The sequence below is a fragment of the Hemicordylus capensis genome, chromosome 4, assembly GCF_027244095.1.
Source record: "Hemicordylus capensis ecotype Gifberg chromosome 4, rHemCap1.1.pri, whole genome shotgun sequence".
NCBI lineage: Eukaryota > Metazoa > Chordata > Lepidosauria > Squamata > Cordylidae > Hemicordylus > Hemicordylus capensis.
Window position 1 is genome coordinate 52,448,780 of NC_069660.1, and position 20,673 is coordinate 52,469,452.

A 20,673-nucleotide genomic window follows, 5' to 3' on the forward strand; every position below is an offset into this window, starting at 1 on the left:
TGGCAGCGGCGTCTCCAAGGTTGCCGGCAGGAATCTTGGAGAAGCCAGGGAGGGAACTTGGAACCTTCTGCTCTTCCCAGATTGGCTCCATCCCCTGAAGGGAATATCTTTCAGTGCTCACACGTCTAGTTTCCCTTTCATAGGCAACCAGGGTGGACTCTGCTTAGCTAAGGGGACAAGTCATGCTTGCTACCACAAGACCAGCTCTCCTCTCTCACACACACATCCCAGGCCCCACGCTGTCAGGGGCAGTGTCTGAGTGCATAATCCATGCTCCTAGCACCACAAGACAATCTTCTATGCGGGAGGGAAACTTTGCAGGGCTTGCTCCTCGCCCTCCCTCATGTTTGATTGTGAGAATGGCCCTGTACTGTTCTAAAGGAAATATAGGTTGCTTCCAGCATAAACTGGAAGGAATTATGTCTCATCCAAAAATTGTTTTTCAGATACTGGTCAGTGCCGACAGAAGCTGGGAGCATGAACATGGGGAAGAAGTGCTATTCCGCAGTTTTCAAAGCTGTGAGCAGAGTTGGCTTTGAGTAGTGAAAGCACTTATTTAATCTATGTGATGCTGCTAGTGCTGCCACACCAATACATAATTGGGCTTCTCTCTCACCATGTGCACAAGCTCTTCCTCTTTCCCCTCTGGGTAGGAGTCATGAGAGGTCTGTGCAGTAGATTGACAGGAGGTCCTGGGGCATTCTTGGGGTATAAGAAAGGGGCTGTCTTTGGGAGTGTGGCAAGTTCATAGGAAGGACTAGAGGATGCTGGGAAGGGAGAGAACTTAGAGAATGAGATGCCAGCTGTAAAAAGGGACATCTTGAAAACGCCAGCTGTAACAGGTGACATCTTGACAAATATCAATTGTAGTTTAATTTCTGTTCTCATGCTCAGGTGGTTGTAACTTCTAAAACTTTTTCTGTAATCCATGTTACTTATAATTGGGAGTTCCATGCATATTCCCTAAATAGTGTGGGCTGCTACCAGTGCAAAAGGATTTGGCAACTGAAACTCAGTTCACTTGTCTGGATTCTAGTACAGCAGTTTTCGAGCTGGGGGAGTCCTGGGGTGTCTCAGATGATTCCTGGAAAGACAGTTTGTCCATGGTGACAGTGTCTCTCATGCACAGCCAAGTGAAGGTGTAGTTGGAAGGGGTAGTTGAGTCAGTGGGAAAGGGGCAGGAAGGACTGCCAAAGTCAAAGGGAACTCCACCATGGTTTACCCAAGAGATCATTGGCAGAAACCAGCAACCTGATTAACTACGGTTGAGCAAAGAACTATAGGCTAGGGCAAAAGTAAACCAGCAAGAGACCTTGACCCACTTGTGCTTCTTCAATAATCAGGAAAGACTTCCGCAATCCCCAAACATGAGAGCAGAAACCCAGCCAACCCAAGACTGCCACAATTTATGAAGACAAGACACCAGAAGCCAAGGAAAACTGGATGAAGCAGCTCCTAGAGTGCCAAACCCTGAACACCTTGCCCGTCATGCAAAGTAAGAGTTGTACACACGCAGTGTTCCCTCTAACAGGGATCTCAATATGTTGTTGACTACAACTCTCAGCGTCCCCAGCTGCAATGGCCTTTGGCTGGGGATGATGGGAGTTGTAGTCAACATCTGGGAATCCTTGTGAGAAGGAACACTGTACACAGGAAATGCTCCCATGTGATCTTCAGCCATCCCCTCTTCTCTGCAGTCTCCTGTCTCTCCGAAAAATATATCCCTGAGGGTCCTGCAACTGAAAACTGCCCTTCCCTTTCATGCATGCACACAAGCAGCATTCCCTGCATGCAACCCTCACTCAGAATGTAGGGCCTTGTCGGCAGTATGGAACTGGAGTACCAAAAGCAAGGTCACTCACTAGTTAGAAATGCCCACAACCAATTTGTAGGGAGTAGACATTCCTGTGGCTATTCCAGGTTTGTTTTGTTTTGTTTTTTGCTTTATTTGTGATTTGTTGAGAAACTTGATGGTGAAGACACTAAATACCTTAAAGTGACTTTGAGTTTTGTTGGTCTGGGCAGGCGCTTGCACTTCTACACCTACCACTACCCCTCTGCAGTATCCAGGTGGAAGGCAGTATTGAATCTCTGTTCACCTGCAGCAATGGTGATCCCATTGGTTTTTTTACGAGGTAAATATGCACCCTAGAACATTTCCCATAATTCTGTGCAATATGGGGAAAGTTCCATAACAGATGTGTAGGGTTCCTTAGCAGACATCAGCACAGAAAGAGTTCCTTGAAAATAGAAAGTCACTGCTCTTGGAGAAGGCATTCACAGCACACTCCCCTCCCCGGTACCTATGGTCATCTTTTCTTTGTCCATGACCTTTCTGTTTCCTGTGGCTCCTTATTTCCCTCCCTCCCTCCTTCAAGCCAGAAGTGCTTTAGAGGACTTGAGCTCCAGTCCAGTCTGTTTCCTCCCCCGCCCCCCCCCAGCCGCCCGGCACCATCCTGTGCATTTCATCAAGTTTCAGCCCAGATGATTAATAACTCCAGAGCAAAGGGGTTGCCCCTGACGAGAGTACAGACAGAAAAAGTGCCATGGCCCAGTCTGCAGCTGAGAGATGGCTCCTTGGGAGAAGCATCAAGTGTGCCTGCCCCCAGGACTGCTCCTGTTTGCTAAGAGGGGCAGCAATCCAAACATCACTTTCTTTGTACAAAGACAGAGGCTTTGTCTCCATGGCAGCAGGCCCAAGAAGGAACTGTGGGTGTCATTGCCTATACAAAGCCCTCACTGATCCCCCTGCGTTGCAACCCATCCCCTAGCAACTGCCTCCCTCTCTCAGTGGTGTTTATTGCTCCTGAGGGCGCAATCCAAAGCGAGCAGAGAACAAGGAGCTTTAACATTTCTGCACCAAAGGAGCCAGGAGTTTTGCTAACAGAGAGATGTGACAGAGTGAGGGGAGGAATGTTGTAACCAAGTTGCAACTCTTAAAAGGTGTCCTTTCCCCCACACCTCTTGCCTCTGAAGGGAGAGAGACTGCTGGACAGTGGAATGGTACCTGAGGCTGACTATATAGGATCAGGGCCTCTTTCTACCTTTTTGCAGGGAAGCTTCACTTTTCTTCTAGGAGAAGCTGCCAAGGTGAAAATATGATGAACCTTGTACAAATGAACTATTTAGGAAGATATCTTATACTAGTATCTTCTACTGGCAGGAGCAGTCAATCCCCTTGGGATTTTTCCCACTTGGGTGCCATCATTGGCCACAGACTTTCAAAAGAGGCTGCACAGCTAGGAAGAGAAAGGCCTGACATCTTCTCTCCACTCAAACTGAGGGAAGCAAAGAATGTTAGGTCTGGAAGCTTTCAAGAACTTTCTACCTCTACCTTGCTGCTGTGAACAGTCTGCTATTCACAGCAACTCATAAATTAGGGGCCTTTGCATCACCCGAACCTCTAGATGGCCTATAAACTGTTGGTTCTTTCTGTTGTCTTGTGGATTTGGAGCATTTAGGTCACATGGAGGTCATGCTCCCAAGCTATTCTCTGCAAGAGTGAAGAAGCACAATGAGGTTCTCATAGACCAAATATTACCCGCTTCTGAAGCCTTTGTGTTGTGTTAGGGGTGGTGAATGAAAAGAAAGGAATGGGGGTGAAGAAGAATCCCTGTGAGTTGGTATAAAAGAGATTAACTCCTGTCCCAAAGTGCTACAGCAACATCTTCTTGCTTCACATGATACAGGCAATTCTGGTTGCACGCCTCTGAGCCCTATTTAGACATTACGGTATGTTGTGTGAGTGAGTACGTACACGTTCTTGTATGCATGACTGTACATACATTCTTATTAAAAGTGAACCGGGGTATCACATTCCTGCCAACATGTCAGGTGAATGGGGAAACAGGGACATGTTGGAAGGTATGGGTACCGGCTCCCTCAAAGGCAGGTACAGCTAGGAAGTGTACTGCGTGCAACACAACATGTGAATGATTGCACACAGGTACAGCTCTGTACTTGCATACACTGTACACAGATTGTATGCATGCTGAACATAACGTGTGAAGAGGGCTATTGTTGAAATTGTCTGTCTCTAGCATCTGGCAAGCAGAGTTATACTGACCTGGTTCACACAATAGTTCAAATCTAGGTTTAATGTGAATTACCAACATTAGTGTGATTGCGTGAACTCATGTCAAGGTAGTTTATGGCCCACAATGAATCTGACATTCCGCCTTGGTGTGGGTTCACATAATCACTCTAATGTCAGTAATTTGCATTAAACCTAGTTTTGAACTATTGTGTGAACCAGGGTGCCGTGCGTGGACAAGCAGTTTTCACTTTGAGCTAGCAAAGTTACTATTTAAAATGAGTAGATCTTTCCTTCAAGAACGTAGCTAATGCTGTCTAAACAAGAATATACAAGTGAATATATATACAGAGAGAGTACAAACAACAAACTGTTGGAGAAACATGCACAGTTGTCTTACCACACTGCTAGGGGGCATTATGGGAGCCTTTGAGCTTGCCCATTCTGATGGACAAGCTTCCAGGAAGTCTTCATGTATTTCTAAGAGTCCATTGGGCTCTATCCTGCTGATTAAAAGGGGTACCTAATCTGGAGGAAGGGCCTTGTAGAGGACATACCCTGCAGTGGTGTTAGGGCTTGCCCAGCTGGCTTTCCACTGGTTCTATGAAGGGAGAGCCTTGCCCATTCAGAGGCAGACTTGAAGGAGACCATACACCCCTGGATACAGAGATGAAACTTCCTGGCTCAGGTCTGAACAGATGCCTATTTGATCTCGCTCTTCTGTGACTGCACTGTGTGCTGGTTTTGTGAAGCACTCCATTCTGGCTTTATGGGCAAGTCATTGCTTCCCCCCTCCAAAGCGTGCAGCCACAGGTGCTGCTTTAAGCCAGCAGAGAGAGCTCTTTGTGTCCCCGCTGGCTGTTGCTGCCAGAGATGGGCTTCTTCAGCAAGTGCACAAGAATCTGAGCTGGTGTCTCTGTGTGTCAGTGGGAGGTGCTTCCTGGTTTTCTGGGGGTTTGCAAAATCCATTGTAGCTAATCATTGGGTAGATGCACAGATAAGCCAGCATTTTACAGATATCCAGGAAAGTGGAGAGACAGCTCAGTCTCTCAACATCCTTACCCTGGGTTAAAAGATTCAGCTCCTATCCCAGTGTAAGAATGACCTCACTGAGTGCAGGAGTTACCAGTGTTTGGTTCAGGAATAGGGAACACTTAGCTTGTGATCAGTGTTCCCTGTTACAGGGATTCACAGATGATGCTGACTACAACTCCCATCATCCCCAGCCAAATGCCATTCAGCTGGGGATGATGGGAGCTGCAGACAACAACATCTGGGAATCCCTGTTACAAGGCACACTGCTTGTGATGCATTAGAATTCAGTAGGTTATACTACTATGGAGATCTGGCTAGGTGAAAATACCCATACCTTTCCAGTGCTATAATTTAAAAAAATCATAGTATCCTTACCATAAAAATGACACTATCCTTTGGAAAACATTACAGCTTATTTTGGCTTGACTGGAGAAGAGAACTGTTAGAGAAGATGCTAAGTGGGTAAATTCACTTTGGGCCATTGGTAGACATTTAGAATGCAGCTAGAATGCAGCTAGAATGCAGCACGTTCAAAACATTTTTGGCACAGGAAACCTTTTTTAATCTAGCACATTGGTTTATTGAGGCTACGGAAGTGCTTATCTTGTATAGGAGGCTGTCTCTGGGGCTGGAGTGGAGAAGGGGACAGTGAGATCCTACAAGAATGCAGGACAGGTTAATTTGTACTAAGTCCTCTATAAGACACTGTGGTCTTGTCAGTCCTTGAGGGGCTGAAGGTGGAGCTTTCCCCAGCATCTCCCTTATGGAGGGCAGTGGCCTGCCTGGTATCTGGGGGATTTTGGAGATGTTTGCACCCGTGCTAATTGTTCAGCAAAGAGAGATCTGTCTGTGACACCTCGCCACTGAGTTACCCTCATTGGAGCTGGTGCTGGAATAAGCACATGGGTGACACCTGCTCCGTCTCCACTGTCCAGCCGCTTCACAGTTGGAACTAAAGAGAGAGAAAACAGCCACTTTTGGTCTTGGGAGAAGCTGGTCAAAAAACGGCTAATGCTCCCCACCAGGCTGATTGCGCTTAGCATGGGGTGCCGAGGGCCCCTGCAGGGGTTGGCGACTCCCGAGGCTTGTCGAAGAAGATAGAGGAGGACATCTCCGTTTTCAGCTTGCCGTCAGAGCCGCCGTCGCTGGAGGCAGCTTCCTGGCCACACTCGTCGCAACAGCAGCAGCAGCAATCCATGAAGGCCTGGCCAAGTGGTTTGCAGAGGCACAGCAGCAGCACGGGAGTCACCGAGCACTTGAAGAACAAGAAGAACTGGTTGACCAGGTGCAGCAGGTCCAGGGTCTGCTTAGCCATGTCAGGGGACAGGTAGGCCACCACGATATTGCTGACATTTTCAGGAATCGTGCAGAGGCCATAGATGACTGTTAGGCCAATCACTGTGCAGTTGAGCTGGTTCTCACACTGCCCATGCTTGGCGCCCCGGCAGTCGGTCTTCTCTGTGCTGCTGATCCTCCTGGTGACCAGCTGGCAGCTGACTGTGAAGAGGATGGGCAGGCAGAAGTAACACCCAAAGTACCACCACATCCTGGCGTTCTGATAAGTGAGGACCAGAGAGTAGATGGATTCGGGCAGCTGCTGTGAAGGCTTCATGGTGCAGTAGTCGCTTACGACGCCAGAGACTGGGGAGGTGTCTTGTGCCAGCTGCCAGAGGAGGATCTCAGGTATAGAAAGAGTCATGGAGCCCACCCAAATGACAGCCAGCTTGGCAATGATGGAGTGGCAGTGCTCGATAGGCCGCAGCTTGGCCTGGGGACTGGTGGCCGCATGGAATCTGTCAATGCCCAAGGCACAGAGGCTGAAGGTGGTTACTCCCAAGGAAGACACCTGGGGACACAAAGAAGAGAGACAGATGGTTGGCCTTTGGAGCTGTGCTGACAAAAAGGGCCGTTTGGCTTTAAAGAGAGCAAAATATATTAACGTAAATAGGGAAGAATAATTTGTCTACGTTTTGGAGAAGTCAGAAAGCTCGTCCAAGTGCAGGAAATTTAACTAGGTCCCCAAAGAGACCTGTCATAAAATTACTGATGCAGATGGATGTCAAATGATGTCCTTTATAATGTCTTGCATGTAAGCCAGAGACTTCATCTAATTCCCAACTACCAGGGTTCCTTTGGGAGCGGAGGCTATGGCTGAAAAAATGTGTTAACACTATTTCATTTTTGTTGTGCAGACATTGGTAAAGTAATCTGGGTGGCCTGACTACTCCTTAATGTAAAGTCAGAATATTCAAATATTTGGCAAGATAACATTATCTGTTCTATAACCCACTCCCTCTCTACTAAATGTTCCTCTTCTATAGCCTAAGTTGGAATATTTTGTGGGTTCCTTTTCCCTCAGTGTTGTTTGCATCAGTAAATTATACCTTAACTGCCCATGTTTCAACCTTACTCCTAATAAGAGACAGGAAGTAGCAGTGCATGCTGGGAAGAGAGAATTCATTGTTTGTTGTAAAAAAAAAAGAAGTAAAAATAAAACAAGAGTCTACAGTGTGAGTTCAGAGGGACTCACTCATAACCACACCTCCTCTATTATTTGCCAACCCTCAAAATTTTGTTGGAAACTGGACTCAGGCCTGGTCTACAGATGCAGCATAATGAGCCGGTAGAATGGACTGCACCGCTCCAGGGGGCAAAATCACAATTTTGAATAGCCTCCTAATTTAAAAGTCCCTGCACAGCAAGAAAAATGCTGGAACAGAACCTTTCTGATTTGCTACTTTTCTGTTTGCAGGGATTTATTATGGGAGCATTCAAAAGTGGTCTCCTCCACTTGTAATCTGAAGTGGAGAAAAGATTGACAGCGATTTCTCTCCTCTCCCTGTGCTTCTTGTAAACTTTGCAAGAAGTGCGAGAAGTGGCTGTTGTTGCAAGGGCAGAAGTGCACCTAGATAATTTTGGAGCCTGGACCTAAAGGTCTTTGGAGCACCCCCACCACCACCACCCCGACCCAGCTGCAAGTTAACAATCATCCCCCTGCGCACGCACACACTGTGACACACACAGTATTTTTAACACATGGGTTCTTGAGGGCACAAACAGCAATTAGACTCACAAGAATGCAAGAATATAAAACAGGTATATTTATCCAAATATGCGTTAGTAGAAACATTTCAACACGCAACTTAACATATTCCCATGCCACATATTCCTTTCCCACTCCCCGCTCTGTCTCTAAAGCACCCAGCGCAGGTCCCAATCACACTCAGCCACTCGGTGCAGCATGGTGGCCACACCACCCAGGATAGACTAAAGAAGATTTGGTGGCCCCTAGGGGGTGTGGAGGCCCTGGACTTCGGCCCCGAAGTCTAGGAGTAAGAGCGCCTCTATGCAAGGTTGAGAAGCAAGGACAAAGCTGCATTGACAGCAGTAGTGGCGGGCATCCTGCCACCTTGCTGTCACCGCCTGAGGTGTCACCTCAACAATCTACCACCTGAGGTGACCTGATTTCACCTTGCCTCGTGAAAGGTCCGCCCCTGAGAACTCTTCCACTTCATTCCACTGCATGTGGAGACCACACCTCACTTTTCCAAATCTTCCTGCTTCCAGAATGCAATTAGCAGCAAGGAGAGAGCCAAGCTCGTGGTCCAAGGGAAGCTCAGGCTACCAGCAAATGTGCTCCAAACAAGCTTTGCTCCTTAAAATCCCTCCAAACTATCCTGCCCTTCTTTGCCTTGCTACCAAAATGCATCCGCTCTCTGAGCGCCAAATGAGTTCAAGTAAGTTTGTTGATGTCCCAAACTAGTCCCTGTTAATTTCCGCTGCATTCAGAACCCCAGGAAAACATCCTTGTTTGCCAAAAGGGAAGAGGGCAAAGTGTGGAGGAGAAAATGCCAAACACTGGGTGGGTATGAAAGACAATGAAGAGCATGAATAAATATCAGCTGTGCCTGCCCTCCTCTTCACACAGCCCTCTCCATTACAAACACTGTGCTTTCCTTAGCCTCAGGAAACACAACGCCCCCTTTGGACAGTTTTTCACAGAGTACCCAAGAGCTCTGGGCCCTAATTGCAGGCACCCGCTCACTTCTGTGGGGAACAAGGGACATTCATTGAGTTCAGGAAACATCGGAAATTGGGAAAAGAGGCTTACTTTCTTCAAAAACTTGTCGTGTTCTTTTAACTGCAGCCAAACCTGTCCACCACAAAGCAATTCCAGGCTGCAGCCTCTGCTTCTGAGAGCTGCTTCTCACGGTGCTTTTTAGAGAGGTGGCTGTATCACATGTTACCTCTGAGTGTAAAGATGAGGGGGGTGGGGAAATCATAGGGGGCTGATCAAACCCATGTTTGTCTCCAAGACTCAGGCAAGGGGCTTGAAAAGGCTGGAATCTGCAGAGGACTACTTGTAGGCCCAGCCCAAGACATTAACTTTGTAGGGCTGTGCACAGACCACAGTCCGATCCAAATTCTGACCACTCCATGGTCCAGGGAATCGGTTTGGCTCCAGCCTCAAACCTATCCGCCAGTTTAAGGTTCTGCCGTGCAGAGGGGCAGCGAGTGACACCATTAGAAGTAAAGACACAGGTCCTTACCAGCATGGTTGCTGCTCCAGGCAGTCGGTGGTGCTCACCCTAGTAGCCCACACGCGGTGGCGCAGCTCTGTCACATGTGTGGAGGCCAGGTGAGTGATGGAACCACACCATGGCAGCGTGCAGGCTGCTGGGGGGGGGGGAGGGCCACCGCTGCCACAGAAAGCTGCCTGGAATGGCGGTCATGCTAGTAAGGACCTGCATATTTACTTTTGAAGGTGCTGCTCGCTTGCCCCCCTGGCCCCACTTTGAACAGCCAGACCGGTTTGCAGTTCAGCTGAACTGGTCCGCTGGTCCGTGGACTGGCCCAAATTCAGACCGGACCTTGGACTGCAGTCTGTGCACACCCCTATAATTTTTGTTCCCCAAACAAATGTTCTGCACCATCTGAGGTGCATTCCAAGACCCCTTGAAGAGTCTTCTTTGTAAAAAAATATGTTGTTTAGAAGAAGACCTGGTTTTGTGGTAGTGAGCATGAATTGCCCCCTCCCCCAGCCACTTCTGCCACCAGTGGGGTTCCAGAACCATGTTTACCTTGCAAGAACACTTCTGGAACCTTATAGCTAAAAAGCAGCTTTCAGGGAAGAGTCAGGGGGAAAGCAGCAAGCAGGGAAGGGTTAAGCAGCCCTTTTCTTGACACCTGCCCTGCAATTTCCCCCTTTCCAATAATGTTTTGTAGGGTGGATAAGTGGCTATTAGACTAGTGTTTACATGCCATGTGTACTTTGGCCCTTGGGGGACATTGAAAGATATAAGAGTCTAGAAACTCCAGTTAGTACAGAATGCAGCAGCCAGGTTGGTCTCTGGGTCATCTCAGAGAGACCACATCACTCCTTTGTTGATAGAACTACACTGGCTACCAATAGGTTTCCAGGCAAAATACAAAGTGCTGGTTATAACCTATAAAGTCTTAAATGGTTTAGGCCCTGGGTATTTAAGAGAATGTCTTCTTCATTATGAGCCCCACCACCCATTGAGGTCCTCTGGAGAGGTCCGTCTCCAGTTGCTGCCAGCTCAGCTGGTGGCCACACAGGGATAGGCCTTCTCGGTTGCTGCCCCAAGACTGTAAGACATGCTCCCTACTGAAATACGATCCTCCTTATCTCTGACAATATTTTAAAAAGCACTTGAAAACCCACCTCTTCAGCCAAGTTTTTTCAGCTTTTTAAATTTTTAAGTTTTAATGTTTTTAATTTTTAGATTACCTACATTGTTTTAAGATTTTTGTATATGTTTTAACTTGTTTTATATTGTTGTTAACCACCCAGAGATGAAAGTTTGGGGCAGTGTACTAATTTGACAAAGTATATGTATATGTATATGTATGTAAGATAACTTTTGTGAGAGCTGAACTGCTAAATCAAACTAGAACCTGCTGTTTCAAGCTAAATGCCCAGCTCCTCCGCAAATGACTTGTTATAAGCTTTGCAAAAAGTCAGTTGTAGGTCAACTGAGATTAGGATTTGCAAACAGAACAAAATAAAGAAGACTTACTGTTCAGCCTTCATAAGCAGCAATATCAAGCATCTTAACATTTGAGCATTTCACAGGAAGGTTTTCTGAGTGAATGCAGATATTACAATGCCTGGGCTAATTTCAGTTTCTTTACTTCAATGTGGTGTAGGACATACAGTTCCTAGGACAGAGGGTGACAGATGGCAGGACACAGCACCACCCAAAACCTGCAGCGTTGGGATTTTCAGATATGGACAGATATTGCTCTCTCATGAAGTAGTGGCCTCTGCCAGTGACAGGATCTGTGGACTGCATGAATGAGCCTCGACTGCATTTCCCCATTTCCCTACAGTCGGCCTTTGCCCTGCACAATTGCCACTGATCCTGCCATACAAGACCAAGGCCCCATTGTCTTCCTTGCCTCTGCCACTCATTGAGCTGCTCCCATAGCTAAGCACTGAATCATTCACAGATGTTCTACCACCTGCATTGCTCTCATCTTGCCTGCCGTTAAGAACTGAGCAGTGAAGCTACAGAGCAGCAAGCAGGGCTGTGGCCGCCAAAGTGGCATGATCCATCCATAGAAGGGAGAGAAGGAGCCATGATATGACGTAGCTGGGAAGAACTGACATACCTGCTACATGGCAAAGACCTAGTGTGAACATATGCAAGACATGTGCCCCACTACATCCTCATATTCTCCCATCCTTTATCCTCATTTGCAACTAAAGCAAAGCTTAAGCAAGTGTCTAACTAACTGCATCCTACCTACTGTTAAAATTTAAACTGCAGATTCCTTGGGGAACAGACTTATCTTTTTCACTTCTATTGCTCTGCAAAGCACCATACTGAGAGCAGAATACAAACACATGAACATAGATATGCATTACATAAGAACAGCCCTGCTGGATCAGGCCCAGGGCCCATCTAGTCCAGTATCCTGTATCACACAGTGGCCCACCAGATGCCTCTGGGAAGCCCATAGGCAAGGGCATGCCCTCTCTCCTGCTATTACTCCCCCGCAACTGGTATATAGAGGCATCTTGCCTCTGAGACTGCAGGTGGCCTATAGCCACCAGACTAGTAGCGATTGATAAACCTGTCCTCCATTAATTTATCTAAACCAGGCCTGTTCAACTTAGGCCCCCCAGCTGTTTTTAAACTACAACTCCCATAATCCCCAGCCACAGTGTTCAATAGTCAGCAATTATGGCAACTGTAGGCCAAGATCTGCAGGAGGACCAAAGTTGAGGAGCCCTGATTTAAAAACCCTCCAGGCTGTTAGCTGTCACCACATCTTGGGGCAGAGAATTCCATAGGTTAATTATGCGCTGTCTGAATAAGTACTTCCTTTTGGTGGTCCTAAACTAGTTCTTGGCAATCAGTTTCATGGGATGACCCCTAGTTCTAGTGTTATACAAGAGGGAGAAAAACTTCTCTCAATCAACCTTTTCCACACCATGCATGATTTTACAGACCTCTATCATGTCTCCCCTCAGTCGTTTTTTTTCCTAAAGGAAAAAGTCACTTTGGTAACTGAGCCCAGCTGAGGGGAAAGTGACATCAGGGATAGACTATGACTACAAGTATTTATATACTGCTTTTCAACCAAAGTTCTCAAAGCTATATACATAGAAAAATATTTAACAAATAAAGATGGTCCCCTATCCCCAAGGGACTTACAGTCTAAAAAAGAAACACAAGGTAGAGAGACTAGCAACAACCACTGGAGGATGCTATGCTGGGGATGGATAGGGCCAGTTGCTCTCCCCTTGCTAAATATAAGAAAACCACCACTTTAAAAAGGTGCCTCTTTGCTCAGTTAGCAGACTACAGAAAAGAGGATTTAGCCTTCCTACATGTGCACTCCTTTTGCTTAAGCATGATTGAGGCACACCTGCATTTATAGAAGAGCATCTGCTGTGCTCACATCTAGTTTGGTCCACAGGTCCTTTGTAATTTCACTAGTGTCACAGGAGTGAGGCAGGACAGGGAGAGATGGCACTTTAGGGCTGCCAAATGTCCCTAATGTTTAAAACCAGTCTCTGTTAAAATATTTTTTTTCTTATTGCAGAACAACACAGTCTTGCCATCCAATAAATATGTGCTTTAGCTCAGAATGTTGCACCTCTAGAGTATTTATCATGTTTGTGAGAAATATTCTAGAGATATCATGCAACATTCTACAACAATTCCAGAGTCTTAGTTCCAGACACAATCGACTGGGTGGTATGCAAGAGCACTGCTTTGGTACTCGTGTGCAATCCTCATGCGAGCTGACACATGAGAATATCCTAATAAACTGTAGACAGAATCGGGATGCAAACCAAGTTCAGGCAGGCCCCATTAAGAATGGAAAGGCCCACATTCTGTGGAACCTTCTTTGAGCTTTGGCCTAGAAGGGAGACTGCCACCCACACAGATTCACAGGGCCAATTTGTGGGTCAAGTCAATTCTTACTTTGCCTGGCTGTGCTCTGAAGTGGATGTCTGAAGACTCAGTCACTTACTCGCCCACCCCTGTTGGCATACAAAGAGGTTTGTACATTCTTCAGCTGACTTCCTCAGGCACTGCTCGGCTGCAATACAGACTTTAAACGAGTTTAACAGTCTCTCTCCCTAGGAAGCCTTGGGAATTGTCATTTGATGTGGGATCACAAATTTCCAAAAGAAAATTCTCAGCACCCTCACCAAAGTCCCAGGAGTCTATGGGGAAACCCATCATCATAGTAAACTAGCATAATTGTAGACATACAGGTGAAACTCGGAAAATTAGAATATCGTGCAAAAGTCCATTAATTTCAGTAATGCAAATTAAAAGGTGAAACTGATATAAGCATGCATATAAACATGTAAAGTATAAGCATGCATATGTATTCAGTACTTGGTTTGGGCCCCTTTTGCAGCAATTACTGCCTCAATGGCATGGATGCTATCAGCCTGTGGCACTGATGAGGTGTTATGGAAGACCAGGATGCTTCATTAGCGGCCTTCAGCAATTCTGCATTGTTTGGTCTCATGTCTCTCATCCTTCTCTTGGCAATGCCCCATAGATTCTCTATGGGGTCAGGTCAGGCGAGTTTGCTGGCCAATCAAGCACAGTACACTGTATACTTTTCAGAGGTCTGATATTGTTCTATTCTACAATCCTTGTCTTCTTGGTTCCATGTAATATTCTAATTTTCTGGGATTGTGGATTTGGGGTTTTCATGAGCTGTACGCCATGATCATCACAATTATAACAAATTAAGGCTTGACTTATCTCGCTTTGCATGTAATGAGTCTGTCTCATATATCAGTTTCACCTTTTAATTTGCATTACTGAAATTAATGGACTTTTGCACGATATTCTAATTTTCTGAGTTTCACCTGTATCTTGAGTGCTAGCCACCTAATGGTGCAGTGGGGAAATGACTTGATTATCAAGCCAGAGGTTGCTGGTTTGAATCCCTGCTAAACCTATATCAGGCAGCAGTGATATAGGAAGATGTTGAAAGGCATCATCTCATACTGCGCCAGAGGAGGCAATGGTAAACCCCTCCTGTATTCTACCAAAGACAACCACAGGGCTCTGTGGTCGCCAGGAGTCGACACTGACTTGACACCACACTTTACCTTTAATTTGAGTGCTCGAGCCATCACACACACAGTTGCTCCACCACCTGGCTGAGTTAATTTATTTGCCCAAATCTGGCTGTACGCTAATCAGCCCCACACTAGGTGCTTTCCATGGGCATTATTGGCTCTGAGCCTGGGGGCACATGCCCCACATGTTTTGTTGGGTGCCCCGAATCTCTGACTTTTGTAAGCACAGAGGAGGTGACAGCTCAGCAAGCGGTGCATGTGGCTGCTCCCTGTCACACGGCCTCCTCCTCCTGTGACCTCTCTTCCTTCCAAGTCTGCACTGCAATGAAACAGGGATGGATGGAGGAAAGCGGGAGTGGAAGAGGAGATGTGAAGAAGGTGCTTCATCTCTTCCCCTTTCTATTAGGACCAATTCTATTTGGACAGAGGAGGTGGAGCTGCTGAGGCTGTGGAGGTGGAGCTGCTGAGGCTGTGGGCTCTCTTCAGCACCCGGGCTCTGGCAGCCCGGCAGTTTCTGCCCTGCAGTCACGAATGCTACTGAGCAGTGGGCTTAAAGAGGAAGAAGAAAGAAATGACTTTGTGAGCTCGAGTGGGGAGGTTATGAAGGAGGCACAAGGAATAAATACAAAACCCCAAATAAGTGTTACAGCTTTGCTGCTGAAAAAATAGATTCTAATGGGGTTAGGGTAGAAGTTGGACCCTGAGCCAGATCTTGTGGGCCCTGAATCTTTTCTGTACCTAGCAACATATGGAGCTTTCCCAAGAAGGGCAGCCCCAAGGCTAAACTAGACATGATACACAGGTCCCATTAGTGCAACTCCCAATGCCCATTTATTTTTCAAAAATCAGCTGCAGGAGGGCCTGATCCAAATCAGGACTGCAACATGGGGAATCTAATCTTTTCCTACCACTCTGTTGCCCCAATTTAAATGGTCCCCAAGGCTGCTATTAGTCGTGGAGTTTTAGAATCAAGTTTTCAAGTTTTAGAATCAATGTGGGGATAAAGAATGAAACCCCAGTGCCATAGCCCTAATCCAAACTGCGCCCCAACTGGCTATTATTTATTTGTTTATTATTTATTTATTGGATTTATATACCGCCCTTCCAAAATGGCTCAGGGCAGTTCACAGCATGATAAAAAACAATTAAAATAAATTAACAATTAAAATCAAACTATTTAAACACAATAAAACCAATAAAACAGCTAAAAGCCCTGAAAATCAGGGCAACAATTTAAAACAGTTAATCATTTAAAACCCTGGAAGGCCAGGCCAAACAGATAGGTTTTAAGGGCTCTCCTGAAGGACAGCAATGATCTCAGATACGAATTTCTGCCGGGAGGGCATTCCATAGCCCAGGAGCAGCTACAGAGAAGGCCTGCCTCTGCGTCGCCACCAGACGAACCGGTGGCAACTGGAGACGGACCTCCTCAGGTGATCTTAACATGCAGTGGGGATCATGTAAAAGAAGGCGCTCTCTTAGATAACTCGGACCTAAGCCGTTCAGGGCTTTAAAGGTAATAACCAGCACTTTGTATTTTGCCCAGAAACATATCGGCAGCCAGTGTAACTGTTTCAAAACAGGCATGATATGGTCTCTCCGGGTTGCCCCAGAGACCAACCTGGCTGCCACATTCTGAACTAACTGAAGTTTCCAGGCTACATACAAAGGCAGCCCCATGTAGAGCGCATTGCAGTAATCGAGCCGGGAGGTTACCAACTGATGCACCACTGTTTTGAGGTCATCCTCTCCGAGGAATGGGCGCAGCTGTCGAATCAGCCGAAGCTGATAGAAAGCACTCCTGGTCATGGCCTCCACCTGAGATACCAGGGTGAGGCCTGGGTCCAGGAATACTCCCAAGTTGTGCACCTGCTCCTTTTAGGGTTGTGTAACCCCATCCAGCACAGGGAGATCTAACTCATTCCTCAGATTCTGAGCCCCCACAATGAGCACCTCCGTCTTGCTTAGATTCAGCTTCAATTTGTTCTCCCTTATCCAGCCCATTACTGCCTGTAGGCAGGCATTTAGAAAATGAGTGCCATTTCCTGAAGATGAAAAGGAGAAGTAGATGTGGGTGTCATCAGCATACTGATAGCACCAAATCTCCTGATGACCTCACCCAGCAGTTTCATGTAGATATTAAAAAGCATTGGTGACAGAATGGAGCCCTGGGGGAGCCTATTGTTGGAAACAGAAATCAGGAGTTTTTGAATCATAAAACCTGCACATCATATCTAATTTGGCCTTCAGGTGGTTCTTTAAAACGTCCACCCTTCAGGTCAGGAGAGGGAGCTATTTTCTCGTGGCAGAATAACACAGCCAACATACATCCGCAGGCACATCTTTGCCCTCTCTCCATGTGGCACATTCCCACATGTCTCACTGAGGAAGGGGTTTCAGAGAGATATACAACACTAGGCATTCAGCAAGCAGCACCTGCATCTAGCAATAGGGGCTGTTTATTTAGACTAATCTCTTTTTTAAAGCAGGGGCATGAAAGTGGGCAGCAGCTCAAAGCAAATGTGGCACAGGCAGTGCAATCCTAGGCAAGTAAGTTCCCTCTCTGTTCAGTGGGGCTTTCTCCCAGGTAAGTCCACATAGGACTGTAGCCTTGCCTCTGCTAGATTCTCCCTCCCCTCTGCCAATATAGAAACCAACACAACTAGCTTTGTTTATGCCAGCTGAAAAGCTGTGCATATTGGAGGCGTTGAAACGCTAAACAGATGCAAAGCATTTTCATGACTGATGCAGTTACCTGTACACATATCTGCCTGAGCTTCAGGTGCAGAAGGACATAGATTTAATTGCTGCCTCTCTCCACCCCCCGTCCCATCCCATCTGTTGGTTATATCAGGAGAGCTCACATGCCCATGATGAAAAGTATGATCCTCTCAAAGACAAGCTTTTTAGGCAAGTAAGAGATTCAGTCCGTTCCTTTGTGTGAGCCTGAGGCAAGAGACGATGCCTCTCTGTAGCTCAGACCCTCCAATATGTAAAAAAGATATGCAACTCACCCCAAGGTGCATACTTTGAAGATACAGTGAAAAGATTATCAATATGTGCGCTCTCTCTCTCTCTCTCTCTCTTGCACAATATGCCACTCAGAAATGCTGCACACATCATACAATGCTCCAAATGTCTCAGTAATAACTACCTGAGTGAAATCATCCTTGGGATCTTGAATGAAAAATGATTATAGATAAGGACTGACACCTTCTGTTTTGTCTGCCTCAAGTGGCTTGAGGGGCAAAAATTCAACAACTGAAGCCTTTCCCCATATGGTGATTCAGTGTGGGTTAAAGCTTTACTTGCTGAATTTCTATCTGTCACACAGCCACAGGTGCTCTGCCAGAAACAGAAGGTGGCAACCTGTACAGGAAAAAGATTGACAGCTGTTCAACTGGGCCCTCTACTTGATCCCTTAACAACAGTAGGATTTGCAGCAGCAATTAGCAGGTGATAATATTTAACTTCTGACCAAAGCTTCACCTGGGAGTTCTCCACACAGCAAGCTTTACTGGGGCAGGGGCGAGGAGGGGGGCGGTTCTGAGAGGCTTCGCTGTGAACTCAAAGTTATCCCCAGAACCCGATGCAAAAGTGGATTTTTTTACCCCAGATATAAATCGGGTGCAGTAAAAAAATCTGAATTATGTGTGAAGTGATCCTCAATAGCTCGCAGGGACTTCGGGGTAAATCTGGCCCATATGTGAATGCACACCCTCCATTCTGGAGGAGATGCCAGCTAAAGGACTTAAAAAGCCCTGAGTGAAAAACTTCCTGCTGATTCATGTAAATCAAATCTCTGTTACAAAAACAGGAGCAGAGCAGATCAGGTTTTTTTCTTGCCAGTTGGCAATCCTAAACAGGAATGCATGGTCACCAGTGGGTGGGAATTTCTCCTAGTAGGGCTAATTCATCTCTGACCCCTCAGCACTTCTCTTAAAAGAAACAGCTCCTTTAAAAGGCTGGGCCTGAGAATAAAGAGCTGCAAAATTTACAAAGAACAGTGGTATGAATACAGCTCTTGAAATCACTGCAGTCATCCCAACACTGCTGGCTAATCGATCTGTACCATCATTTTACACCCTTATTCTTTTTTATTAGGGCATTACCGGTATCTTCCTGCAGGAACTAAAAGTATTGGCATTTGTCATTTTGCTCTATATGTAGTTATTTGGTCGTTGACTGTATATGTAGCTGAGATTTAGTGTATTCTCATCAATTAATGGAAAGGCTGTTTCAAAACATGTTTGCATACTGCTTTCTTCTAGACAAATAAGTCACAGATTTACCTAGTCCACTTTGTAGCTCTGAGTCTCTTGGTTTCAACACAGCAACAGTTCTGGATATTAAATATATGGCATATAACTAAAAATAGGTAATGCAGATAAGCATGGGTCAGGTGAACATACATGGTGATCAAGTTTCAAAACCCCACCTGTGGCAATAAATTCCTCATCCAACGAGACAGGGCGACTCCACTTTTCCATAGGCATCATCATGTTCTGGGAGATCCCTCTCACTATCATTAGAGGAGGATCAGTGCCGCCTTCAGCTCAAACAGGACCAACCTGTCATATTTCAGCCTTGGTATGAAACTATGATCGCTTAGTGAGATAGAGAGCCAAAACAAGGCTCAGAGACATTTTAAAGAATGGCGTTCCAAGTTGTGAAATATAGCTGTGTTCATCCTACAACAATTCCCCCTCACCTGCCCACAAACTGCTGATGAGATATATGGGAGGACAGCAGAGGAGTCCCTTACCTCCATGAAGGGCACAATACGGCAGGAGATGCTCCCCAGGAGTCTTTTCTTGGTGATCTCATTGAAGATGACCACTGGCAGACAGAAAAAGAGGATGAGGAAGTCCCAGAAGGCAAGACTGGCCAGGATGGAGTTCCAGGCACTTTTCATGTAGTAGTTGTGCCATACAATGCACATCACAGAGAGGTTCCCGATGATGCCCACGGCAAAGACAATCAGGGACAAGAACATGACAGCATAAGCACTGTAGGAGCTCTCTGTCACGGGATACAGTGGGTTTTGGATCTGAGGGCGCTTTCCTGATGCCGCAGTCATATTGTTATGGGGCTCTGTGCCTCCCTCGACCGCTGGGCTCCTTTGGCGTTGTGCAGATGGATCTGTGCTGGATGGCACCAAGGTCTTGGTTGGCCGTAAGCTGGCAGGATTGGCAGGCCGAGGAAACTCCACTTGTACTCCTGGAACGTCCTGCTGGACAGGCTTGGAATCCTCATCCTCTGTCCCTCTCCGTGTCCTCCTCCATCTCAGCTGCGCTTCTGTGGACACAGGCTCCCTGTGTTTGCCGGTGGTCCTCTGCCATCTCACCCTGCCCAGCTCTCCGAGAGTCTCCAGCGGAGCATCTTTTGCGATGAAGTGCCTTGTTAAATGACCATCTCCTGCCCTTTGCTCCCTTCTGGAGGAAGCCCCTTCCTTCATCACCGTCTCCAGGGGCTGCAGGAAAGTAGCAAGCAAAAGCATAACTGTCCAAGGCAAAGACATTCTTCCTTCTGCACGGATGAGGAGAAAGAGGCACAAACAGGAAGACTTATACAAAGTGCGTGGGGATGGCGCCACAAACTGGGAGGGGGGAAATTCCCACGCTTCGACTTGAAGTATTAAGAGGGCAGGCAGTGGGAGTAGAGAGGCTACCCTGAAGTTTCAGCGTGGATGGAGCCAAGACAGAGAGAGGCTTCAGTCTGCCTCTGCCAGCTTCACTGCTGTTCTGGATTCCCTCAGATGTTCAGCCAGAATAAAAACCGTTTCTCCCAGTAATTCACTCTGAACATCCTTTGTTGGCCCACAGGCCCCCTGGTGGCCAAGCAACAACAGCAAAAGGACTGCAGTGAAAAGATTAAAACCAAACATTACCTCAGCCAGGGAGGGAAGAATAGCCGAAAGAAAACCACCTGCCTTAGCAGTAGACCTTGATGAGTTTGTATGGTGCAGCTTGTGAGAAGTAAAGGAGATTTACCTCAGAAATTAATAAGCCGTCTCTCG

At 46.7% G+C, this 20,673-nt stretch overlaps 1 protein-coding gene across 1 annotated transcript; it reads right to left on the reverse strand.

Moving 5' to 3' along the window:
- Positions 1 to 5,624: 5,624 nt before the first annotated feature.
- On the reverse strand, positions 5,625 to 20,409 carry GPR37L1 (G protein-coupled receptor 37 like 1). Its single transcript, XM_053250476.1, has 2 exons — positions 19,420 to 20,409; positions 5,625 to 6,914 (listed from the first exon to the last, which is right to left on the reverse strand). Exons 1-2 carry the CDS (start codon positions 20,173 to 20,175, stop codon positions 6,105 to 6,107), a joined length of 1,566 nt encoding a protein of 521 aa, XP_053106451.1. The 5' UTR covers positions 20,176 to 20,409; the 3' UTR covers positions 5,625 to 6,104.
- Positions 20,410 to 20,673: the final 264 nt, after the last annotated feature.

What these genes read in the sequence shown, in the direction of transcription:
- GPR37L1 (XM_053250476.1), bottom strand. Translation starts at nt 20,175, where the DNA reads ATGTCTTTGCCTTGGACAGTTATGCTTTTGCTTGCTACTTTCCTGCAG. An exon ending in GTATTGTGCCCTTCATGGAG is followed by an intron (nt 6,915 to 19,419) that starts GTAAGGGACTCC and finishes TTGTGTCCCCAG; the next exon opens with GTGTCTTCCTTGGGAGTAAC.